Below are 27599 nucleotides of genomic sequence, written 5' to 3' on the forward strand. Positions count from 1 at the left end.
TTCAACGCTGATACAATTTATGAGGTTTCTGTTTAGGTTATAACACTCTCTGTTTTACCAACACACTCAAGTGTCATTATCAGCGCAGCCATCTTTACAATCTTGGCCTTAACTCGGTGTAAAATGAGATATAAGGCGTCCTCACCCACAGTTCAACCTCACTTTATCTCAGTGACACACACTCACAGGGAATCCTTGGTAATGAAAACAGGCATGGAGGAACCAGAGAAATAATTTAAACATCTGACTGAACAAAGATAAAAATGCTAAAATATGCTGACCAAAGTTGACTAGCGCCAACAGACCAGCTGTTTTCATGGCAAGACTGTGGTTGGGAAATTGGAGCCATCACCCCATCAACATGAGGTATATAGACTGAGGGTTGAATAACCGTTTGCACCCTCCCAGAACGCCTCAGTATGCCTTCATGCCTGACTGTCAAACTCACTGCCGCCTAATGTTGCATAACTTTGCTTCTGTAACTGTGTGAGGGCTGAAGTTTGACCTTGGCCACAAATATCCTGACTCTTGTCACAGCCTTCAGACACATCATGTTGTAAAATGATCTTGGTTACATGTTTGTCACAGATGACATGACTCGTTGAAACCTTAAGGGAGAAAAAATATAACAAAGTCACACATGATACAAAATAACATCATCTTTATTTTCTCATTGTCTCATTCCCTGACTATATTGTTTTAATGTCTTCAAATGCTCTTAATTAAAAAAATTATAAACATTATTGAACTAAAATGAACTAAATTGTTGACGAAGGTAAAGGTGTAGTCACTTAAATTCAGTCCAGCCCATTACATAATTTTAATCAATCCATTGAGAATTAGTTAAAGGGAGTAAATATGATTATTTTAGGGGAGGCTTTTCCTCTGACTGAGGCTCAGAAGGGTTTAGTTGATTGGATTTTGTATATTTTCACATTGATATTAACCCGCTCAACCTAATCCATGTAAGGGAATAATTTTTTAAAAAGTTTTTACTACATAAATCAACCAAAAATAAAACCCTCTCAAAGAAATTATGTCATATTTAAGTATTTAATCCCAGGTGGCTTCATACACAAATTGAAGCAAAACGAGAAAAAAAAACATGTATTTTGGTTCATAGCTGCTCTGTGTTGCAGTAACTGATCTCGTGTGCACCTGTTGTTGACAGGCGCTGCACCTTCCTCCTATCAAGATCACCGGTGAATTATTGAGAACAATAAAACTGCCTCATTGATAAAGGAGAAGCCGGTTCCTCTTCATTTGAATCATCACCATCACCAACCAACAGACTGAACGTGCGACCCGGAGCTCGGCGTGTGTGTGGCGCATCCACTTGTTGAGTTCACAATAGTTCACCAGCGTCGCTCTATTTAAAGAGGCATCAACATGGCACACGGTCTGGTCCGACGGGAGTCTGTGGAAACGGAGATGCACAAGTCCGAGGAGACGAAGAAAACCTTCGTGTACACCAAGAAGAGGGGCTACGATGTTACCCGAAACCCTCACCTCAACAAGGTGAGTTTACACGCACAGTTGTGTAAAGTTTTCATTTTGTTTCTATGAACGATAAGGTTGTCAAGCAAGCTGATGATGCCTTCAAGTGCGGTTGGAAATGGCAGAAACGGACGTTAGATGCCAATGTTGGCGAAGAAAGATGCGGATATTATGCACTTTAATTTACTAAAATGTCACAATATATCAGGTTTAGCCAATATTTAGTGACTTGAGAGTGATAACAAGTATTAATCCCACAACAACGTCTGGCTAACAAGTGGCTATAATGCTAATGTTAAAGATTCACACGTAGCCTACTTTACAAAGGACTTGTGTTGCTACATATTGAGTAACGTTTCTCATGCACTCACGATATAACCACTAACTATCAAACGTGTCTTTGATTTGAGGCATGCGTTTAATATGTTACAGGTGGTGTTTATGATTTCCGGACCTCCTGTCCGAGCCCTTGAGGAGCTCGTGAACGCAGCATTAGCCAGGAGGTTTAGGTATCAGCTTTAGACGCGGTTATATTTAGATTTAAAGCGACCAAACGCTGCTGTCACACAGCGAGGGGCTTTTGTTAATATTGCTTTGTCAGGTATTACCTTACAGCGACTCAGCCGTCTAGTTATTATCGATTTATTATCAGACTGACTGATGTCTCGAGCCTGTCACCCTGCCCACAAAGACCACAGTCTGTGATTCAGCACATTGTGAGAAGCTGCTGAGAAATCAGTTTAAAAGCTGATTTCATGCCAAGATAAGGTCTTTTACTGCATCTGGGAATAATATAAAGTTTGTTTTCGCTTTCTTTTCTCAAGGCAAATTGAGGAACAATGTTCAAAGTTGCTTAATCGTGCAATAAATAATGCTGATCAGCTTCCTTACAGCCCAGATCACGCAGTAACAGCATGACTTTGCATGTTATTGTGGCTAAAAGCCTTTCATTGTACTCTGCTGAGTCTCCTACATAGTTCTTATGACCACACTGTACTGTTGAATTTGCCTGAGGTATTTTTTTCCCCATACTGTAAATGTATCCTTAACAAAAGAGTGTCTGGCAGCCTTTGAGCCCTTCCAGTGTTTTCCCTCTGGTTTGTGTCATATGGGACGGGGGCCCCAGAGGTCAGGCTGTGGTGACAGGGTCTCTGTCCATGGTGCTGACTGACCATCAAAAACAACTGGCTGAATACAGGGTTACTCTTATGTCAAGTGAGCCTTGGAAACACAGAGCGTAATCTTGACTGGTTTTTGTCACGGTCTGGCTTATTTTAGAGCACTTCTTCAGTCTATTTTTACCCACTGACCTGATGCCTGTGCTCTCACATTTCCCCATTTGAAAAAAACAAAACAAAAAACATTAAAACTTTAGCCCTATCTGTACCATATCTTAAAGCTATTCTGGTTTATGTAACAATTTAGATACAATATCCCAAAACACGGCAGACTCAGATCACTGTGCATTTTTTATCATGATGGCTGTTCCTGTCTGATAAAAGCTGTGGGCAGTTTAGCGCAGCTGAAGGAGCTGCCAGCCTGGGTGGTGTCAACACTGAGCTGATAAGTGAGACAGTGGAGTTCAAACAGGCCAGTGTGTTTGGGGGTGAGGGGCGGTGGTGTGGTGGTGGTGGCTGCACAGAGGCCTGTTTGTTAGGCAAGTTAATGACTCCACTCCTGAGACCGCCACATAGTGCACATCAACCCTGTGTGTGTGTGTGTGTGTTTATTTTCATGTGTGTAAGTGTGCATGCTGTGGGAGGGTGAGAGAAGTGAGCGTGTGTGTGTGTGTGTGTGTGTACACAGATATAATGACTAATAGGAACAAATTAGGACACCTTTTGTAATATAGGTGAGTTCAAAATGTCATGTTTCCTTGTCTAGGTAGGTAAGAGGTGGATGATGCTGAAATTTAATTAATTTTGTCTGAAGAACAACAAAATCCCCAAATTTACATGAGAAACAGATATCAATATATCAGTTGATGGCATATTTCTCATGGTATTCAATGAACAAAAACAGTAATGTGAGTCTTATCCAGAAACCTGGTTGCATACAATTTTAGGAGTTGATTTGGCTGCTTTAACCTGTTTCAAAAAGTATTGATAAGGAACACCTTACAACATTAGTATGTGTCTTTCATTACCATTATCTCATGCTGTAACATTTGCATTATTTTCAGTCAGTTATCAGTTAAGGCTGCTATCAGTAGCAATGAATAAGTTCCTGTACTCAAGTTGGCTCTTCATTTATGTGATAATGAAGCGTCTTCTCTCAGACTTTAACTCAGAAAACAAACAGCATCCTTGTGAAGATGTTGGTAGAGAGGAAAGAGTTGGGGCAAGATAAGATGAGAGACTGATGTGGGTCTGTTCAAACAGACCAGGGGTGGAAAATGTCAACTGGATGATGAGTCAGTCTGGACTGCTGCAGAGCAGAGAGACATCTGTAGCCATGGTGACTGTACACATAGATGACAACAGCCATAGGCAGTGGCGTTCAAAGACATCACTGACAAAAACTAGACTGATGGTTAATGTTGACTGAGAAGAGACTAAAACTAACTTGACTGAAATCTGAAAAAGCGGTTGAAGCGGTTTTTGTCGGCATCCCTTATGCAGCATTTGCAGGAAAAGGACTGAGGTTACTATTGACTCTGTGAGGTGATCCATGATTGTTTTTGTACTGTAAGCTCACAACATCATGACCCGACTTCAAGTACTCAGTCAATCTTTGTGCTGCCGCCTTGAAACCCTGTCTTTTTTGATTTCTCTAAATGAAACCTGAAGTTGTTAAGAGAACATTTTCTTAACTGATCTGATTTGAAAACCTCTCCCTTTAAAGTAGGAGGATGGCTGTTTGTACTTAGAGGTCAACCCGGAGGCCTATATAGCTCCAGTGCTCAGACCTGGCCCAGTAAACTGTTTGTTTACATCTCAATTTACGCCTCGGGGGCCCTGAATGGACCCAGTGTACAACGTGGGCTCTTAAACATGTGTTGACCTAAATTCATGTGGAATCATGATTGGTCTACCACTAAGGATGTTACAGCATGTTTTGTCTATTTTAAAAGACTTCTGTTGTGATCTGGATTTTAAGTTATCTCGCTCTCTCTTTATACAGTTCACTTTACTGTTCTTCTCTCTTGCTCTTTATCCTTCCTCCGTTTCCTCACTCTTTCTTTAGAGTGGTGTTTAAGAGTGAATGTTACGAGAGCCTCCGTTCTTTTTTCTTTGTTTTACGAGAGCGCTTTTCATCTCACTTTAAAGTTGGCCATCTTTAATGAGCTCACAATTTGTGCTGTTTTTATTGTTTTGTAAAAAGGTGCGGTTTAATAGGATTAATTACAAGACAAGAACTGGACTTTAGTCTTTCAGAAACAAGGATGTTAGGAGCCTGTATTTTTTCCTCAGTAAACTCGTTTGTTGAGGAAAACGAGGGGGGAATTTCCAATTTTCCGTTTTCTGTTTTTTGTTTTTGTCTTTTTATCTTTTCGGACAAATGTGAGATGTGAGGACAACACATAGGCTACTGAGTGACTGTTGATGGTCAACCTGACCTTTTCATCAGCTGGCTGAAATGACCCAAAACACAGGCTCTCTTAGGTTTAGAGTAGTAGCAGGAAAAAAAAGGTTGCTTATGCAGCCAGGTGAACCATCCAGTGTCAGCTCCGTACATGAACTGGGGGCGAGGAAATTGGAGGAGAAGGTAGGAAATGACTGCTAAAGCGTGTTAGTGGCCAGGCACAGGCAGGCTTCTGTGGCTCAGGCAGTGGCACATTGTTGCCTTCCCTCTGATTTGAGCGAGGCCTTGGGGGCGGGGTGAGGTGTGTTTACCTCCCTCAGCTGGCCCACTTCACCTCCAACAGGACTCGGTCACAGCACAACCTGCTAATTGATGCTGAGGGGACGCAGCGCTGAGAGCGCCGTGTCCTCACCCCCCGACAGGCTTCGATTTCTTTTTAATCTATCCACACATACACATATAGTATATACACATGCAGAGCTTCACAACTTCACCTTACTCTTTAGTTAACTCAACACTCCCTCCTCCCTCCCCCCTCTCCAGAGGTGGAAGCGGATATTATAGGTGTGTTTTGTGTGTGTTTCGCCGTGCAATAAAGAGATGAAGTGGGGTGCGAGATGTAGAAAGGGTTCTCTGTGGCGAGGAAGAGAGCGCTGGCCACGCTCCACAGACGCCCTCTGTCTCGCTGCTTGATCACACATTAATGAGGCATCTGTGTGGATCCCGGCCCTCAGTACGTCTCTCTGACGCTGGTTCCGACTGAAAAACAACAACAACAACTGCCTCCTTAAAAACACTCTTAACACCCAATCAGGGATGCTGTTTCACCTCAAACACTGAACTGAGTTGTCGGCGTGTCCGCGGCCAACAGATGCCCATTCACTGGCTCTGTACTGTAGGTGACGGCGATTGTAACAAGTGCACTCAGTCATAAAGCTGAAGGAGAATAAGAACTGCTGCTCCTATCTGTTTTACAGTTTTACAACCACATTTTTACTTGTTTGCACAAAAGCATCAAACCCGACAACAAAAAGTAAAAGACTACACAGTACTGTACAGTAGGCCCCTCAGTGAGAAATGGGTCTGTCATTCAAGCCTTTAGGACTAAATGCCATGAAAACACACACTGATCCCCTTGATTAAACAGTAACGTTTTGTTTATTGAGGTTTTTAAAATCACTAACATTATGCATCATTTGACCCTACAAGCGCTCAGTGAAATGGGGGAGCCCATGCCCAGACAGCGCTGCAATTGGATGCCCCATTTGTAACCACAGGCTCCAAATATGATATTGCAAGGTCATCTGTTAGATGAAAGACTTGTAAAACTAGACATTTTTTGTTCTTGGCATAGCAGAGAACAGCAATATATCTGATTGGGTATTGACGACGTGCAGTTAAGCCAAATGGCGACAGTCCTGATAACCCTCTGTTGCAACTGGAATTCATTAGTCACTCATGTTAAATTTATTCTGGTTTGGCTTCGACATTCATTCGACTTTTGCTCCCAGGAAAAAAAAAAAGATTTCTTTTTTTCTCCATTAGGGTTTACATTTTCCTTTAAACCAGATCCACATAAACAAATTTAAGTAACAAACAACCAAATGGCTACAAGTATGCTGAGCTCTTAATTCTAAAGTGGAAATGTTCCTGTATGAGGTCTCATTTGGGTATGTGCTGTGCTTTGCTGGTTGTTGTACAGTCAATGATTTGCTGAGTTCTCCATGTGAAACATAATAATGTGCTCCAGCCGGTCTGTGTCTGTGGCGAGGGCCCGATAAGGTTTTTATAGCAGTGCATGCACTCTAATGGAATTATGTCACAATTGGGAAAAGGTGCCAGTGAAGAGAGCAGCGCCATGATTTGGCGCTGACTTCAGCCGGCGCAGACTGGAGCTTTGATTCCCACTGAGTCACCATGTCAGCATGACACGAGGATAAAGTTTGTTTTCTGCACGTTGAAGACTTATAAAAGCTTTGTGTTGACAGTTTCCTGTTTTGGAGAGGGGTTGCAGCAATGCTTTGTTTGTGCTGTTCACCAAGGTTCCCATGGTCCTTGGTAATCTTTCTAAATTTATCAGCCTCTCGGCCCCTATCCATCATAGGATCAACAGGGAAAATCCTTTGATGGATATCTGTGGAAATACAGCAGTGGTTTTATGGTTTCAATATTTTGTTAACGGTCTTTTGATTGGACCAAATCAGGAGCAAACAACGAGCAGTTAGTGGTGCTAATGAGGACAAATGTAAGAAGATTAGATGAGAAGATTGATACCACACTAAAGTCAACAAGACAAATGTGAAGCTCGAGGCAACTGTGTGACTGTCTTAGCTTATCATCAAGACAAAAAAAGCTGTGACAGCTAGTTGGCACAATCATGTTGGCAAAACAATGATTCCAGGAAGTCTTTGTATGCTGCCAGGAAAAGGATCCAGCACATTGCAACTGGTAGTTTTTACATTTCAGAGTTTGTTCAGACCTCATAAGACAGATTTTGAGAATTAAACAAATTTGACATTATGTGCCTTGTGATGAGCAGGTGAGATGGCGGCCACATTAGCGGTCGGTCAGTTGCTTTTGTCCTGATTGGAAAATCTCAAGACGTAGAACAAGGATTGCTATTGACGTCTGTGCAGACATTGATGGTTCCCAGAGGATGAAGGCTCTTGACTTTGGTGATCCCATGACATCTCCTCAGCCACCACGAGGCTGACATTTTTGGTCCTATAGTGAAACACACATGAAAAACATCCATGTTCCACATTTATTGAAGCTCATCTGGCCAAATTATCAGGTCAAATGTTGATTTTTTACTTTGGTTAATGACTTCATAGCCAATTAAAAAAACAATGATATTCTGTTAACCTTGGCTGTTAAGCTCTCATTATCAAATGTCCGCATGCTAACAGGCTAACTGATATGGTGAACTTGATAAACATTATAAACAACATGCTCAGTGTTTCCCATATTGTGAGGAGACTGTGGCGGTGGGTCGAATGCAAAAAAAATCTATTTGTGAATTTGTAAATTCCCCCCACCTGGCCATCTGCATTTGTTTTCAATGAAGCTGACGAGAGAGCAATCCATGAAGCGGTGGATAAAGTTATATACTGTATCATATAGTAGGCTAGGTGTTACAATGTGTATATTTTAAACAAGAGATTACGGATTATGGTGCGTGTTACTGTGCGTTCACACCAAAAGCTTCCAAAGCGTCAAAAACGCTCGAGGGTGGGCGTCAGACAAGACAGCTCCCAAAACGGCAAATATTTTCAGCTGCTCTGGCCGCTCGTCAGGTGACTGACGTCAAAGTTCGATCGCGCTGGTCATTGGGGAGCTGAAATACAAAAAAAAAGAAAAAAAGGCAGCCGACGGACATCGGCTCTCATCCGCGTCATAGCTAAGTACCCTAAAGTTAAACCTGGCTCAACTTCTCATCTGGTGACGCTTTGGACGCTTTGGACGCTTTGGAAGCTTTGGACGCTTTGGAAGCGTGGCGACGCCTGTTGACGCTTTGGACGCTCAGTGTCGCCGGGCTCTCATTGAAAATGAATTGACTTCCGGCGTTTTTGACGCTTTGGAAGCTTTTGGTGTGAACGCACAGTTAGTGTTGCGGTGCCGCCGAAATATGGGACAAGGGATCAGGCATTGATCTTGCAAGGTTTGTTTTTCGGCCAAGAGACGCTAGGTGGAAGGTGGAGAGCCTCCATTCTTAACAAGTCATTTAACCATTACAAATACTCCGACGCTGTTTAATAAATGAATAATTTAAATTTGATAAAGGTAATAATCTTGCATAGTTCCTCTTTAACGTATGTGTTTAAGCAAGGCCGCGCAGAGCTGTTATGAATGGTATTTCATTTTTCGTAAGAACCAGACTAGCTTGTTTAAGTATAATGAACTGACTTCGTGAAATTGGTGTCGATTGCAAATTTTTACTCATTCCTTCAAACATCTTTCAGGCCCTTAAGACCTCGTCCAAAGAATTGTGTGGCTACATTACTGGTCTTATTTTGGACTTGAATGTCAGTTGTATTGTTGTATGGATTTTGCCTGTCACACTTGAGCAGTGTGTGTGTGTGTGTGTCTGTGTCTGTGTCTGTTACAGGATGTTTAGAGGTGGATGACACTAGTTATGTGAGGTTGAGCTCGATGATGCTGGTGGTCAGATTACAAAGCTGCGTTTAACCGAGCGAAGAAAATGGGACAAACCTCTCTCTGTTCAGGCTTCATACAGAGCAGCTGCACTTGTCAATCCCCCTCACTACGCGGACTGCAGCACTCTACCAATATGTGTGTACACTGTTTGTGTGTGTATAGTATGTGTGTGTGTGTGTGTGGTTGGGTTGTCCCAGGTGTGGCCAGGTGTTTCAGGTCGACCGCACGCATTGCTAGTGACCAGACATTCCTCTGATGGACTGGAGTGGATCGGCCCGACAGAAAGAGAGTACGCCCTCATTCTCCCCAAATGACCAACCTGCTTTACACACACACACACAGACACACACACACTGACATGTCCAGAAACTGTTTAAAATAGTTTATTTGAGCCAATCCTAATGAAAAACACTTATGTGTCTGCAGGGTAAAAGCCTGAGTGTAATATGATCAGACTGTCAATTCAACTGTCTGTGCATACACACACACACTTCTGGTGGTGTGTTTATTCAGCAGCAGGTCCATCTAAATGGCCCTTCCTCCTCAGCTCACCTTTGTGTTTTTTTTGTAAGATGGTCCTCATTCATGTGAGGACAACGGAGAAGTCATTAGCTCGTCCCAGACACAGAGGGGGGAGACAGTCTGAGCCTCATCACCTTCCTATGAAGCTCATCTCAAGCACCCCTTCTCTTTCAGCCCCTCCTGTCTTCTTTTTCTCCTCCTCTCCCCCTCAATGCCGCTTTTGTCTGCTGCTATATTAGAGTGGTGGAGGTCTCCGTCTGTTTTAACAGATAGAGCAGCAAGAATTTAAAGGTAGTATTTCATTTCAGCATTCTGAAACACAGAGGTAGTATGACCATTGTGTACGAACGGTTTCTCAAAACTCATCGACAGTGTGACCCATCCTGTGCTGACTGACTTGTTTTTGTGTTGTTGCAGCCTAATAAAAACAAGCAGGTCAGTATTAATACATAGCTACAGCAACAGATCAACAGATCACTAATAGTAATGAGACCTCCTGTCTTGACAGTGCTGACCTCTTGGCGAACTCAGAGCTGTAGACTCCAAAATGAAGAAAGCAATTGCAGCTTAATATCTGGTGTAAAGTGATCCACAAAAGAGGTACAGTCTATAGACAATTATGAACCATAGCTGAACTTATTGCTTCACTTGGTGGCAAAGTGGATTCCCCCTACCCTCATCTGTAACTCTTTGTTGAACCAGAAGCTGGATGACTGAGAATAAAGTGCCAGGGAGTGAGTAAACATAACAGACTGATTAGCACCAACTTGACAGACCATTCCATCCTTGTTTAGGTTGCTAGCTGGTATTTACCAACTAGTCGTCCTTACATCATCTGACTTTAACCAGCTTTTGATGGGTGTTAGTGTTCTGGGCCTTCATTGTTCAACGTCTACAGGTTAAAAAACCATCCGGCCTGCCTTAAGTCCAAATACCCTTTGGTCATCACCAGCTGATCCAACACAAACAAAGCTCCTGCCCACTACAACTGACCATGAGCTCCTGCACTGCTGATGACAGTGTTACGGCTTCTCCCTGTGTGTTAACAGCAGCAATGTTTACTTTGCTGAAAAGAAGAGCCATTTTTTCCCCTACTTTGTTACAGCCCGGTTGTATTCAGAGGAGCAGCTGCCGTGTAGGTGGTCGTTTCTGTCATCACAGAAACCAGCAGTGACAAGAGGAAAACACATTTCAGCTGGGGGCCTTACATTACCTCGACACGTTCACTTCTCAACGTTGAGGCCATGCCTCCCTCACTGTAATCACACAGGTGAGTTGAGGATTAGTTCAACATTACAACAGAAAGGGGGCAAATGCGACTGCAGCTACGGTTCAGGTTCCCTCTTTGGACGTGCTAAAATATCCACGTTGTTCCTTCTTGGTATCTGCTGACAGAATTAGACCGTTATTTGAAGACAGCTTGTGAAATTGGATTGGCCGTCTGTGAGACCACAAAGAGATTAATTCAGGATTTCCTGTGTTGTTAAGACAGCTCAGTCAGTGGTCACTTCACTGTGCAAGTTAAGATATCGTTCAGTTTATGTACTCGTGACAAGGGTCAGTTCTTCTGTTTTGTTTTATCTAATCGACCGCCTCCTTGTGAATCATCTGCAAAGTGTTCTTTAGTTGTCGCTCCAGAAGAATGACACCAGCAGAGTCACAAACACCTGTGCGGCCAGTGAGACATGGCCTGCGATCCCCCACACTGTCGCCTGAACATGGCCAACAAACGCTGCTGCACCACTGGCCAAAAGTGAATATTTGGACCCAAGGTTGCAGATTTCTTTAGAGGTTTGGACCCTTTCCCAGAAACACTCAGGCTCCTAAGGGACCCACACTGTGCAGCATGAAAAGACTGCCTCAAGGGGATTGCTGCGTTTGAAGAGCCCTACATGTCCGCTACCTCCACCCACTCAAGGCTGCCCTCCCTGAGTCAACAGTGGCTCCGTTTTCAAGGCTGTTTGACCAACAAGCGTGGCTGTACATTCACAAGTTGACACCTCTTGATTTAAGGAGCCCTGCGCTCCAATGTTTGCTCCGGATGAGGAATTTAAGACGCTTCTTTTGGTTCGGCCTCGGGAGTTCAGCGTTGCTAGGTGGGGATCATGACTCATGAAAGTGAGAAGTAAATTAGAGGCCAAGTCGCTGTCTGCTCTCGCTGATTACTGATTTGGACATGAGATGTGGTCTTGTTGTCTGTCTAGATGCCACTCAAGTCAGAGGAAATGACACACAAACCACTGTTTATTTGTTATTACGCCAAGCTCATTATATCTTTTATACTGTAGCCCTTTTTATTGAATATAAAATGAGATAAAAATACAGGATGTAAAAACATGAACGGAAAATAGAGTCCAAAACCATGTGCTTTTTATCACACAGTATGGGGGACACAATATCTCTGGTAATTCACTTATCATTTATCAGAAGTTTCAGACAGTGAAATACTGCATCAGGCAGCAATAGTAATGTGCAAAACAGCAAATAGCAAATAGCAGTAATAAAGTGCAAACAGCAAAGATGAGAAAGTCTGAACAAGATGCAAAAAAATAATAATAATCTCGTATTTTGACAGATATTGAGAAAAAAAAAATCAAAATGACGGGGTCTGTACTCAACATGTATTTTCCTTTATGTCTGGAGAAAACAAGATTTGTAAGCTTAGGCATCCACACCGGTATGTGGTGATATGTTTAGATATTGCACTTGGCCATATAACCATCTTGATAATGTTTTGATTAATTTTTAATTAATAGAAACAACCCTCTGGGGCTTACACAAAACACTTCCATATGCACCAGCAGCCTTAAACAAAGTAATTACTGTACAGGAACAATGGATTTTGTAATTACAAGCAGCAACAACCAATATTGACGTAATTACTGTTGTTCGTGTAGTTTTCTCACCATGGGTACCAGCAGCTAAGAAACATGTAAATATAAAAACAAATTCTATCTTTTTTCCCAGCCATCAGGTTACATGAGTTTAAATCCCAGAAAATTACCATCAGTTGCCTATTGCCATCTCATCATCACATGACTGTCAAGTTGAAAAGACCTTAAAGCAGATATCAGTGGAATGTTTTTGTTAATATAAGTCCTAAATAGTCCTATTTTCCGTCAGCAATCACTTACATGAAGTATTTCAGCCTAAACACGAGTCTCTCCGTCACTCTGCTCTGCTGTAACCCGAGGAGAAAATTTTCCTTGTGGGATACAAGTGTTATCCAATGAGGAGAGAGAACGGCATGAAGGGCTGTGTGTGCAGCCAAGGGATGCGCGTGAATGTGGTGACGTAGCACGAGGACCAATTGATGCCTGACAAGGGCGGGGGCTGCTAACTCATGGTGCGTTCAAAGAAACTCGTACTTTGTGTTTTTCCTTCCTGTGAAGTCATACCAGTTCGATCTGGTACGAGTTCACGGGTCGGAAGTTACGAGTGGCCGTTATAGGGAACTTTCACAGACAACAGGATGGTAAAAACACGAGCTACGGGTTACCTGGAACGCTACCAAGTCGTAGTTGTGACTTGAAGCTGTAACTTACGGTTTCAAAAGCCTGCCTTGAACGCAGCATTAGCCGAAACGGCCGTGAAGCTGATATCTGCTTTAATCAGCTAACCTTGTTTACACCGCAGTAACAGCACTCAGGTGATATCACTCGTCACCTTGCGTTCTCTGAAGTTGATACTATTCATGGAGAGTAATGACTTTTTTTTTTTAACTAGAAAAAGATGCATCAATGTGTGATTAAGATCAATTTAAATCAAACAAACTGTGAGATAGGAGGTCAAACCAAAGATTAATCTGTAGGACACAGAGCTCCATTCCTGCCTTGATTACTCCCCATTTTGTTGTCTGCATGTTTTTTCTCAGTGCTCCTATGCAGTGTTATTAGCACGCTGCAGAAATGTTGATAGAGAAAACACTAGTTATCTTTCTGATGAATGTGTTTGGCCGTCTGAACAAAGTTTGAATGCCGTAGTGCTCGGCCTGCTAATGACCAAATTTGTTTAGGAACAAGAGTGCACATGCAGGTCTTCCACGGCACATTTATTGTGAGGTATTCACTGGGAAAAGCTTAGTCAGGCTGTAGGATCCTGAGAGGAGATGGATGGAAGCTGATGTGTGCTCTTTCTCTTCCTCCGGAGAGGAAGGGATGGATTTAAAGGGTTTTACACGCAGGGCAATCCTCTTGAACCCTGCCGTAGCTGCCACGTTAGCAGGAAACAGATGGGGGGGCTGAGAGAAGCTGCAGGATTTGAACATAATAGGACACCACTGTGTTAGTGCCTGGCTTCACACTGAATACAAACACAGCCTTTTCCCATTATTTAACTTTGTTTTAAGTTTTAACATAGAATAAGGCGGATTATTCCACCACAAGCTGGAAAACATCTTGTCTTCTTTAGTATAACATAACATTTACTTTATTGTTATCATACCTTTCATTCTTTCCCCTTTTTCATTTGCCGTCACTGAAACATTTAGTGGCATGTGACCTTTTACTGAACTGTATCTTCTCTTAAGAAGTAGATGGAGATTAGCCAATTGTGAGAAATCTACTGTACTGAAGCGTTACAGTGTTTTTCTTTCAAAAGAACAAAACCTGGAGACAAATATTTGTTGAACCCCTTGGCCCTGTTTTCTGTGGCTTTGTGCAATCTGTACATTGAGGCGTTGTTTCCGTTCAGCTCTAGTAATTATTAACAGTCTCTTTGTGTGTTTCATGTGCCCTTTACATTCCCTCACTTTTTCCAGTGTTTAAAAAAAAAAAAAAAAGATGGACAATGAGCAAATGTAAAGATTAGACATGGACTCTAAATTACCCTCCTATTCACTGCAGTTAAAGACTCAGACAAGTGATTCACAGAAGAACTATGGGATTTTTCCCCCGGTAGATAAATGTAAAGGCCTTGTCATAAATTTAAAACATGTTTCCCCACATTTTCATTCTGCACATAACTTTAATATTGTCTTTAACACACCAGGCTCAGTGCTATTGTCTCTCATTCTGCGCTGACTAAACTATGTGTCTGGCATTTCACACAGGTGGTCTGGTGATTCTCCCTGTGGCAGCTTTACTAGACTCAGTGTGCAGCCCTGTCTGTCACTGATGGTCACACACCGGCGTAAGACAGGAGATAATGAGATAAAGAGCTGTATTTGATTGTCTGTCTCTGTAAGCCTCTATGAGCTAATACAGTATGTCATTATGGAAGGGATGGAAAGAACAAGAGGTAGAGTTAAAGAGAAGGTATGTTGTACATACTCTTCTGGAAAATCAACTCAGAAAGTGTATATGGATGTCACAGTAAAAAAGAGGAATGTCTGACTAACACATTAAATTAAGTATCTGCCAATAAATCGTAATTACGTAATAAATCCTTTGTCAGAGTTTCAAGACAATGCAGTTTCACACATGCTAAATACTGTACCAAACCTGTGGTGCTGTGAGCTAAAAGCTGAGGCCTCCCACACCTGAAGTGTAAAAAAAAAGAAAAAAAGAAAAAAAAATCTAGCCCTTGACACACAATGTTTTATGCTTGTTCCTGCTCAGGAAATGCTGATAGATCTGTCAGTAACAGTTCATCTGCTTGTGCTCTGCTAAAGGAGTTTTGACAGAAGATATGTTGACATTTATGTTATTGTAGGAAAAAGTGCAAATGCAAATCAAGAAAATGCAAAACATTTCCATTTTGATGCCTTAGTTTTAGTGCACTGGTGTTGTGCCTGCTCAGTCACTGCTGCTTATTGGGAGATTTGAACAGCATGGAGCTGTCCTTAGTAGCTATAATGTCTTTAACACAAGTCTTGTTCTACTATGACAGGTGAAAATGGCTGCAGTGGATTTAAACTCAAAACGACCTTAAGTTTTGTGTGTTGGACTTAGCTTTCTCCCTTCAGGAACTGTTGCTCTGGTTATACACAATAATACCTCAGTGCGCTGAATGCCATAATGTGACATCATTATAAATTGATGGTTGATTGTACATTCATTTTTTGAGGGCAGTTATATTATTCAAGATGACAAACTTTATTATTCACTAGAACTTCTCATAGGATCCTGTGGTTGAAAACCGATGCTTTACCAAATCCCCGTGTGTCCTGTGTGTTCACAGGCACTCTTAAAGATATTAAATGTATGGCAGACACAAAACTGTCATCTCTCCTCCTTTCATGTGGTGGTCTTTGCGGCACATGAGCAAACATTTGATTTAACATGAAGTTGTTACAGAAGATCCATTGTGGCCATTTGTAATGGATTTTTCCACCAGAGTGGGAACTTCCCCTTTAATGCAGCTGTAAGTAGCTCTGGAGTGTTTCAAGCTTCTCCTCAATACACTAAGTGGACACACACACACACATACCCTCTCAGTTTCTCTTGCACACACACACACACACACAAAGTCATGCACATGCATCCATGCATGCAAGCATGCACATACAAAGTAATTTACATCAGGTTGTGCAAGGTTTTCCATTCTACGATACACCTGCAGGCAGAAGCCAGAGCCCATAAATAAACCTCCCATTCACTCTCTGTGTACAATTAGGACCATTTAAGAAAACCTTCACTCTCTCTCTTCAGAGAGAAAAAAACACTTAACGTCCTCAAGGTAGCCTTTATGAAATGTTTGGATCTCCTCGCTGAGCTTGTCACCGTGCACTTTGTTAGTTTTAGGTCACGTCATGATGACAAACTGAGAAGGACGGAGGTGTCAGAGGTTTTTAGGTTGTTAGGGAAAATGTGTTGCACCTGTCATGTGCCGAACAGAAACCCAGTCATATTCGTCAGAGGGCAGAGGTCAGCGTGCGTATGATTCTCCGGCATGTGTGCCGTTTTGAAATGAAGTCAGTGTGGAAAAGGTCATTTAAAGGCCTTTTTATTTGCCGTTACGTTTTTATTTGCGTGTCAGTGCTTCACCTCCATGGGAATTGAGCACAGACATCCCTGCTGCTTTTTCAGACTTTCTAACCCTTCTCTCTGCCTCTGGATGTTTAGACTACGACTTGGTGTGTCCACTATAGTAAAGCAAATGTCTAACCCAGTGGACTCTTTTGACAAATTGTCTACATTCTCAGAAAGTGTTTTTGGCAGCTATGTGGTTACATGTGATGTGTTCGCAGACCTTTTCTCCTTTGACAAATTGACTGATTTGTGACTGGTTTCTGACGGGCTTCCAGTGAACATATGTTAGCCGGGTGTCAGCCGCACCGTTCCACCTCCTCCATTAAATAATCAGACGTTCTTTCCTGGCTCAGCTTTGAGAGGAATCCCTGATTGAGCCACTTCCAGAAGCGAAGCCACACAGATGATAGTGTTTCTCATGCCTGTCCCCATCTTAAATGCAAGCAGATATAAAACCAACTGAGACTGTAAGCTGCAGGCATTTATTTTTTTATGGGAGTGGGTTAGAGCAATCATCAGGGTTTGATGGGGAGGTGATGAGCAGAGATATCAGTCTGACAACACTGTGATGACAATTGTGACAAGCAGCAGAAGTGGTTTGTGAGGTCACGTCCCAGTGGAAGGGTTCAGGTTGTTGTTGCGCGAATGTAATATTTGGAAATTACTTAACCTGTGCTCGCTCCTCGGGCTCTGCAGCCAGGTGAAAGTACAGTGAAAAGTTATTAGATTCAGCACTGACTGCTGCATTTATATACTGTATAAACTGTAAACTGTATATGGAAACTATATATACACACACACATAGCGAGAGAGAGTGAGTGAGAGAAAGAGATAACAGTTCATACTGCAGTTCACTGAAAAGTATGTATTTTACAATTATGTGCTGACCTTAAAGGGATACTTCACCCAAAATCGATAATTCACCAATTTTCTACTCACCGTCATACCGTCATCAAGGGTTTGGAGAACTTTAATTTCTTTCAACTATCAATTTTGGGTGAAGCAAGCATGCCTTTAAATTATACAGGATGGTTCTACTTCATATGGTAATATACGATAAGGAAGACGAATGAATGTAATATCTTAGTTATATTAATTTTCTGTTGGGTGACAACTCATGAGAAGACAAAGACCAACCATGAATTCAACCTGCTACCTGTTGCTTCTGTAGCTAAGGCCTGATATACCTGATAGGTCCAAGTTTAGACCCAGTCAGTGGGTGACATATTCCTTTATTCACTGTAGTGTATTTGAATTAATCTTACATTCACTGCTTTGGTGCTGTATAGATTTACAATATATATATGAATATTGACCAAAAATGTACATATGACATCTTTATGAATGAATGACTTTATTACATCTTCTATTGAATGATAGATGGACAGGGTCCATTGCATGTAACTATTTTTTCATAGCACCATACTCAAACTGGTGGTGGGAGTCAGTATGTGGTTTGGTTTGGTATTAAAAACTCAGTTTAGGTCACATTTCTCTGAGGCCATATGTGAACTACTCTGTAGCCGCAGCACGACGGCTCCATTTCAGGATACATGGCCTTCTTATGTTGCTACTGTTTCCACTTGATTGCTGATGCCTACAGAATTTATATAGTGTCGGATGACTGCTGCGGCCATCAGGAACAATGAGTGCAGTGATGACATTAGATTTGCTTCCTTGAAAACAGGAAATGCATTCCTGTGAAGCGTGGGCCTGACATGTAGCTCAGTAGGAAAAAGATGTGGTTTAAGTTTACCATGAAAATTCCCTGAAATCCAAGAGCTTCTGGTGGTGAGGTGGGGTGGAGGGACTCCATATGGGCGTACCATTCAGATGATTGACACAGACCCTGGTCCCAAGACCCCCCATTGCATGAGAGAAAATCCCATAATTCAATGCTACAGCTGGATGATTGACGGCAGGCATGCTGTCAAACCCATAGTGAGTTAGAAACGATACGTAGATACGTAGATACGTAGATGGAGGGCTGCAGGTGATTTATGAGTGAAGAGGACAAATATTTCAGGAGAGACTGAAGTAAGTTAAAGGGGATGGGTCAGTAATCTGAGTATGAGGGTCAGTATTTGTGTTGGACGAGAACCAGTCCAGTGCTTACTCCCCTTTCAGATTCATAGCTGCTTTATGTATTTCACATCAAATGAACACACACACCCACACATGCATGCATATACTCACATGAATGAATGCATTCATTTTTCTCTCCACTCCCTCTTTCTCCGTTTCCTTTTATCGCTCCTCCAACACACATTTACCCATTTAGTTTAATGTAAAACGTAAGAGAACATATGAAAACACATCATACGTCACTATACTAGGTTCCGTTGGCTGTCCGTGCTGTGCACCGGAAACCACTAAACCTAAACCTCTATGGAGGTTTGACACCTGTTTTTTCTTCTCTTTCTTTCCATCTCCTTAAGAGTTTGAATAGTGAGGGTTTTCCTGAAGGCCAGTACCAATATTTTTTTATTGAGCATGCTAATTGCATATCAGTTTCAGTTTTAGATGTCAACATTTTTCATGCAAGGAAACCAGGAACATTGTATTCGTAATATAGCAACTAGGTATGCCTATGGGGTGCAGATGGCATACTAAGTTGGCTGCACTATAAGAGCACCTCAAGTTGCATAAGAAGTCATGAAAACATTATGGTTGAGTTAGATGGCGCGGTGCTGCAGTGGTTTAACACTGTTACTTCACAGCAAGAAGCTGGGTTAAGAGTTTGGCCCTGAGGCCTTCATGTGGGGAGTTTGCATGTTCTCCCTGTGTTAGAGTGGGTTCCCACTGGGTTCCTCCAGAGACAAGCACAGTAGGTTGATTAATGACCATAAACAGACTATGTTGGTGACTCTAAAAGTAGGTTACCCATACAGTAGGTGCGACTCTGGATGTGTGAGGTTGTTTGTCTCTAGATAAATATTTGATGTCAGCAACAAGTCATGAATGCAAAACTGTTAAATTGAATGTATGAAAAAATATTGTAACAATATCTAATTTTATAGTGGTTGGTGATAGCGTTGATCCAATTCCTAACTGGATCAATTGTTCACAGCACTTTAGGATAATAGAATTTGGGAGACTGTAGTGCTGATTAATCTGAGATGTAACTTTTGATTGGTTGTTATTTTATGTTTTTTACAGACCATGCAGGCTGCCTCATTATGGCTGTGTAAAAAGGGCAGGACACACATCAAGTGGTATGATGTTTAAGAATAGGTGCACAGCTTTCATTCAGTAAATATGTATAATATATATTTATATTCTTGTAATCCTTTATTCCTTATTTCTTTACGCATCCTGTACTTTTTGCTACAGTTACAAGAGAATTTCCCACATGTCTTAAACCAGTATTACATGCGTATCTCTGGTATGAAAGGAGAATGGGTATTTGGATGCTGCAGAGATTCATCATCACCAATGAATGTACCTTTCTGCTCATAATGGAGTTAATAGCGTATGTGGAATGTGCTGGGTCACTCTTCTCTGTGTGAGTCCTCATTTGGATAATTTGGACAACAAAAACAAATGAAGTGTTACCAAACAATCTTGCTCAGTGCAAGCTTTAAATGATTCCTCTCCTCGAAGCTTAAACCACGTTTGAGCAGGAAACAGCCTCTGTTAGGCGCTGCCTGCTGCTCGGCAGACCTTTCTCTCTCTTTCTCTACGTGGCAGCACCAGAGAGAGGCCGAGCTGAGTGTGGTGCTGGTGAGTGGTTTGGTGGTTTTGCTGTTATATAACGAGCCTGGTCGGCTGGCTGATCACAGCCTAAAAGAGCTGTGAATGCTGGCCCTCTCTTACTGCACAGTTGCGTCCAGTCACCCCACCAGCCTCCGCTTGCCTTTGACCTTAATCAAAGGAAAAACCCGCCTCCCACTTTTGTGTTTTTTTTCCCCCCACTCTTCTCTTTGTTTTTGTCATCCTTCAGCCCACCATTTCTCTCATCTTTGGACTCGGTCCTTTAATCCCAACTATGATAACTATGGGATAAATCTGTCATTCCGCTGGGGTATCCACTCTCTTACTCCCACCAGCTGTTTTCACAGAGTCTAGACACACATACCGCTATTGATAAAACAAGTGGACACCATGGTGTGCTGTTGGACAATGAGGATGTCGTGGAGCGTGGGTCTTCTCCTGAAGCGGGATTAAATGGACTCACCGTTCATCTTTTTCGCTCTGAACTGGGATTTAGCGAAGCTTAGTGTGCAGGGTGTGTGTTTATGAAGCATCACCGGTGCATGTACCTGTGTGTACTTTATATATCTGCACGGATAAGCACGAGGCTGTTCCTGTTTAGAAAGATTGCACTTAAATCTGCATTAGCATGGCTGTTTTTGCATTCTGCACTTACATATATACGTGTGTGCATGCATATCAGTGTGTGTGTTTATAAACAGCAGAGCGGGGATGGAGAAGGGGAGGTTATATGACTCAGTTTTTCCTCCAGCTGTTGGCCAGCGTCTCCCCCAGCGCGGGCCGTCGTCGTCGGGCCAAACCAGTGAGCTCATCAGGAGGCTTCCTGTGATAGCAAGTTTCTAATTTAGCTTCTGCTGACTCTTGATATTTACTCTTCTCCCACGTGAGCGTTTGCTTTCCAAATGGGCTTACTTTGCATGTCTAGGGCACATATTGTTTTCAGACATCAGAATAAAGACGTTGTTCATGTTTGCGTGTCTGACAGCTGGAGGCCAGAAAACTCTTTACCTCAATGCCAAGTCCAAATCCCCGTCTGATTGTTTGTTTCTCTTACTCAGACAGATACTAGTCCTTTTTTTTGCTGATTGCATCAATTCATATGATTAACTGAGATGTGTATGCCGCACCTCTAACTGTAACAAACAGTCTGGTCCACGTGGCAGTAATAGCGGGGTAGAATAGATGGCGCTGATGGTGGTGTTTATGGGAAGGCCTCGGCACCGCTCCGCTCTCTGTTTGGTCAGCTGCAGAGAAGTTGCTGGTCTGAGGAGCTCTGACATCACCCCCCAAAACTGAATCCAGATACCGTGGTATATGGTGTAACAACAGTGTGCGGCTGAATTCTACCACGGTCAATGACTTTCTCACAGTTCTGTTCAATGTTACACAAATTTCAGCCTCACACCCCCCCCCCCCCCCCCCCCCCCCCCAACCGTACAGTTTCATTTCAGGTTTATTCAAAGTCAACTTTTGTATTGGCAGCCATTGAAGAAGTGCTTCTTTGTGCTGCCAGCACAAAAGTGTTCAGCTCTTTGCCCCTCCAAGTGGTAATAATATACAGTCCCATTTCATTTGTAGGTCACTCACTATCTAAGCAGGCATGGGGCAGATAAACCAACCTCCATGGGGTAAAATCCACTCATTAGATTCAGGCTGAAAAAACAAAAAACAAAACCGTAAAAACAGGACTATAGCCATTGTTCCATGCCAGATGGGGTCACTTCATTTATAGTTGAATTTATGTGTCCTCATGACTTCATGTCAATTATGTCTTAAAAACATATGAACATGGACATTAAAAGTTGGCTTGTGACTTGGTCTTGATTTGAGGATTTGAGATTTTTAGACTTGGATTAAGCAAAGTATGCAAAGTGATGACTCATGATCTCTCTAGTCTTTAGCTCAACTTTACTGCTTAATTTCCCATCTTTAAAGTGTTGATTAAACTCCATCAACACCTTTTTTAAGCCTCTAAATTACTTTTATAGCTTTTCAGTGTGACTGATGAACTTCAGCTGTTTTCAGTGTAATGTGCTTGTCCATTTCAGGGTTTTTTTTTTTTGCTTGTTTGTTAACCTCTTGAAAACCTCCTCAACAATTTGTATTCACATGCCTCATGAATACTGTTGACTTGACCCGAATCATTAAGTTCAACATTCAGAAAAACATTTAAAAAAAGAAAGCCGTGGTGGTGGCACTAATGCAACGTCAATGCGAGGCAGATGAATGAGGGGAAGCAGGGTTTAGATGGCTATCAGCAGACATCACTTTCAGCAAGTGGTTTTACTGATAAACAAGTCATACAAGAAGGCCATCTCTTGTAGTGCCTCAGCTCTCCCTCATGAAAAGAAAGCCCTCCCTCTCCCACACAGCGCTGAATAGAGAAGTGCTCTGTGGCCACACACATCTCTGCCAGGCCCGTATCTCAGTGCCAAACATTTGAGCCCTCTCCACGTTGAAGGCCTGTGGGCTTTTGTCTCCATGTCTGATCTGCAACTGTGGTTGTGAGAGGCTCAATGGGGAAAGGCCTCTCTGTCGTGTTAGGCTCAGGTCTCTCTCAATAGGGGTTGTTTCTCCCAGACCAGAGGGCACTTCCATTGACGCTGCGGCTCAGAGAACACACAGGGAAAGAGACGGGGCAGGACTGAGGCAACATGCAACTGAACTTTGACAGATTTTTACATGGAGGTGGGATTTTTGTATTGGTGGGTAGATGAGTGTGAGCAGGAAGGTCCCCTTCCCTCCCTCCCTCCCTCCCTCCCTGTCATCTTATCTGAGAATCTCACACGCTGTGTGGAATTACATCATTTTAAAATTCTCCCAGAGCGTGGAGAGGCTTTTGATGGCATTACATTTTTTTGGTTTAGGTCTTTTCTTTGGCAACACATGAATTATGAAACCAGTTATTAAGTCTGATTCAAAGTCACACAACCTTAGTTTTGTTTGTTTTTTTAAAGGAGAGAAAAAGAACAACTGAAGGAAGAGGTCATTTTAAAAGAAGAGATATGACCTTGTGTTTTCATTTTAGGATACAGGCAAGATTCTCAAAAAAGATCTAGTATATTCCCTCAAGTGCTGTAGTCTCCTGCAGTTAACCTGTATCACCCCTGGTACGTCTCATTGGATACTTTATGTACAAAGTCAGGCAACGGATAAAACAATTTTGTGTTTTTGCCAATGTGGCTATTTACACCTGCAGTGTCACACGTCGTGTAAGCTGTCTTCGAATGGATCAGAAAACAAGGCCTCCTTGGCCATTTAGCTGCCATGTGACTATTTTTACTTGGTTGCAGAGAAACACTCAATTTTTTGTAGCACAATTAGATTGAAGGCTTTTTAGTGCTGAGATTTTTTTTCCTCAAGACCTCAATAAACTGTATTTCAGCACAGTATACAGATTGTCAGTTACTGTATTTGCTGTTGAACGTCAGCACTTTTGTCTGCAAGGGACTCTTCAGTTTAGTGTTGCACTCCCACTAAGTTGGCAGGAAATTGGAGACAGATTTAAAAAACCACTGGTCACCATCGGGGCAGCGGAGGACGAGATAGTCCAACATTTTGTCCCCAACCATGGGTCAGACTCCCAAAATACTGGATCCTTCATTTCCCATAATAGATAACCATCAACTTCTCCCTCCATTCCCCTGCAGGCCCATGCCATTCATGCCTCCAGTCTGTATTACAGCCCTTGTGTTATAAATTTGTCATCTCCAGGCCACGCTGAGACGACCTTGATGACATCATCCAAGGGTTCATTTCTCACAATTTGTCCAGAGTCACTGAGGACACAGCTGTTTTAATATAGTCTCCAGTGAGTAAACGTAGCTGTTTGGCCTTTTTCATGTTGCCGGGCGACCCATTTCTTCTTCTGCAAGATCTGACATTTGTTTCACTCGTGTGTAACTTGTCACTGCATGGTACAGTGCGTTCACTTAATGCCTTTCACACATTCACTTTCAAACACATCAAGGGCGAGCAGTGTGTGAGAAACGTTTATGAACCGTGGTCATATTGTGATAAGGAAATCCACTCCCCCGGCGGTATAAAGGAATGTAACTCTTTCCTGATGAGGGGAAATTGTAACTGTAATGTAGGGAGTGGCTCTGCTGTCTTACAAGCCTGCTGTTACATAGAGCTCTGTGTGGTTGTGGCAAGAGAAAAAATTAAAAGGCTGAGGTAGGAGTGTGTTTAACTTTCTGAATCTTTACGCTCAAAGGTTTCAACAAACCCACCCTTTGAACTCCATGGGAAGCACAGAAAGGCTTTTTATCAGGGTTTTAAAAGAGCATCTCTCTCGTTTGGCCCCACTGGTGAACTAATTAGCTGTTTCCTCTCCGCTGGATGTTTTGGGGTGGGCATGGCAGCAGTCCGAGGTTAAGGGGTGGCACTGCCCAGTGGGGAGATTACAGGTTTGGTTTGTTACCACGGCTTCTGGAACATGGAGCTGCGGGCATCACATGTGTTGGCACAGGGTGCGGGCACTTCAGATGTGGTCGCGGACATGTGGAAGCTTTCGTGGATTTATTCTACCCGGCCCAGTTTAGAGCTCCAGTGGAGGGAGAGAGAGAGAGAGAGAGAGCCAACATTTGAAAACCTGTATTCAGCCAAACAAACAGGGACAGCTTGTGTTTCTACATGACTGTGTGAGTGTGCATTTTTTTTTTTTTTTTGTGAGTGTAGGTTGGTTTTGTATGAGCATAAACCGTCGAGTTAAGGGAAATGTTGACATGTGTTTTGGTTTGATAAAGCTCTGATTCATCTGTTTGCATGTTTAGCTCATTTAAGTTCATACTTAACAATTACGAGCCAACCGGGGACTGTTAGGTTGGAGATTTTTCCCTCTAGGGGAGCAAACACTCTGGATTGAGTTTTAGGGTGTATTTCTGTTGCCATACTAAAAAAGAAAACACATAGTTTGAATTCTCGTTGTATGAAGCTGTCAGAACATTAAGCATTAGGACTTTTCAACACCTTGGCCCAATATCCTTGCAGTATATTCACGTCACACTGGCCTGATGCTGAGAGACGGTGTTTTTTCTGGATGCCTGAGAAGGCTGACTGATGGACATGTTGACTGAAAGAGTCCAGTTGATAGGACCTTGGAGTTGAAGAGATTGGCAGGTCTATTTATGTGCTGACTGGCAGGGGCGTCGCAAAGCCAATACTCAACTAAGAAGCTAAAGGCGTTGTTCAAAAGTGGCGTCACAGTTCCCACACTTTCCCAGCCAAATTCTTTGAACCGTGCACTGCTAATCTTTCTTGCAATGAACCCCCCCCCCACCCCCACCTCCCTTTACCCACCCTGCCTATGTCCAAGCTTCCGGCTCCTTTTTCGGGGGGGGGATGTGATTTTGGGCTCAAATGCGTGATGGTATCTATTTTGTGTGTGACTATGGCAGCATCTGAGTGTCCATGCTGAGTGGATAATTGTTCTAAATGAGGCATGGTACATTTTCATGGCCCCTTTCAGTCAAATTGACTCACTGTGATATAGTACAGCAGCAAACTATTTTTAATCTCTATTTTATATGTGTTTCTTTCCTGTCCTTTTTTTTTTTCCTGCAGTCCACCTGTCTAGCATAACCCGTGGCTACTTCTTAATGAGATACAACTTTAATGGTTTAAATGTATTCCCTGTATTATATCAATTATATCAACACTCAGCACCTTGGGTTTGGTCAGTGTGAGCCATTTAGCGTGATTTATTTTATTGCGCTGTTGTTTTGAACTGCTGTTAATGAGGCTAGGGGGATATGGGTCCGCCAAGGAATAAAAACTGAAGTGTAAAAAACGAAGTCTGAAAAAAAATGTATGGTGAAAACACTAGAAAAGTTAAATGTAAGCACAAGTATCGATGCAAGCTGTGCAAAAAGAGCTGTTTATCTCAAACGGAAGTGAAAACCAGTACGAACAAAGTGTATTTCAGCTAATTACAGGCTTATGTGTGCTTATTCATGTGGGCATATGAGTGTGTGGCTGTGTGTGTGCTTTTCTTTTTGCAGCACTGCATTGTGCAAGTGTGAAGTTTTGTCAATAATACTCACAGAGCGAGCACAAGAGTGGCACTCTGAGTGTATCTCAGCTAATGAAAGAGCAGACTGGGCCTGTGTGAGGAATGAATGTCATTTTATAGCCTCGTATTAAGCTCAGTTTGCCTCGTGTATTTTAAGACTTTGCTCCATATATTCCTCATTGGTCAGCAGTGGCAGACAGCAGAGCAGTGGTGCGTCCCAAACACACATGGAGCCTGAAGTGAACAGCTGGCTCTCTGAAAAATAGAAAATCTTTTTTGATAATTGGGGAAGGTTGTAATTCAGAGCTGCTTCTGCCTATTTGAGGCCCGTTAAGTACAGACTGTGTCAGTCCTCGGCGAACGACAGACAGATCGGGACTCGTACTTTACTGTCTGAAATAACCGACGTCCGTCTTTCCAGTTGTGTTTAGATAATTTCGTGCTGTGACTTAAATATTGCTTGGAAGTGTCTATCAATTCTGTGTTAACCTATATAATAACACACTGTAAATCCTGATTGTAGACAATAAGCATTTGTTAGAGACGTTCTGCAGAAAAAAGGAAATGTTATAATTGTATGTTTTCCTTGTTTACGTCCTGTTACTCTCAAGAGTGACTGTGATTAAATCTAAAACCAACCATTTATAAGCTATCTCATTTTTTATACATTCAACATTATGTAAGTCTAATACGATTTGGAAGATGTCTGTGGTCGGCACCGATGGCTCGTCTGACGTCAAAAAAAAAGCCACATTTTATTCCAAATGCCTTATTCTGTGTCATATGCTTTTCTCCTTCCCTCGACTAGTGTGTCTCGTGTGATCAAGCACTTCTTTTTTTTAACAACCTCAGAAACGTTTTAACACAGCCAGATACACAGAAAGTGCTGGTGGCTTGGAAAGGTTTTTAAATTGTGGCGGCAGGGCCAAGCATCCGTGGACGGGATCCAAAACAGAGACGTTTGCAGCGCGCAGGCAGCTTTGCTTCTGTCTCAGCAGTCAGCAACAGTAGCTGGCATGTTGAGGCTGAGGCTTTCACCGGGTCGCTGGTCTTTTATAGATGGAAGGATTAAAATATGCCCAATGCCCACCACATCATGCCTCACTGGCAGAGAATAGTGGCGGATGCTGTTCCCATTTTAAATATAGACATTGTAGCCTACTTTAGGCACAATTTAAACCATTTTATGGGGCTGGGCAATTATGGCAAATATCTCGATTATTTTGGTCAATATTGAAATCACTATTATTTACATGATT

The 27599-nt window shown here is 42.4% G+C and overlaps 1 protein-coding gene across 2 annotated transcripts in view; it reads left to right on the forward strand.

Annotated features, from left to right (window-relative positions):
• Positions 1-1259: 1259 nt before the first annotated feature.
• The window catches only part of me1 (malic enzyme 1, NADP(+)-dependent, cytosolic), an 80114-nt gene continuing 53774 nt past the window's right edge, over positions 1260-27599 (forward strand). For both annotated transcript variants that reach the window (XM_083989896.1, XM_083989897.1), the window contains exon 1: positions 1260-1518. In XM_083989896.1, the coding sequence (XP_083846022.1) occupies positions 1390-1518 (129 nt within the window). In that variant the 5' untranslated portion in view covers positions 1260-1389. The remainder of the gene's footprint in view (positions 1519-27599) is intronic.

The sequence above is a fragment of the Trachurus trachurus genome, assembly GCF_905171665.1.
Source record: "Trachurus trachurus genome assembly, chromosome: 16".
Taxonomy (NCBI): Eukaryota; Metazoa; Chordata; class Actinopteri; order Carangiformes; family Carangidae; genus Trachurus; species Trachurus trachurus.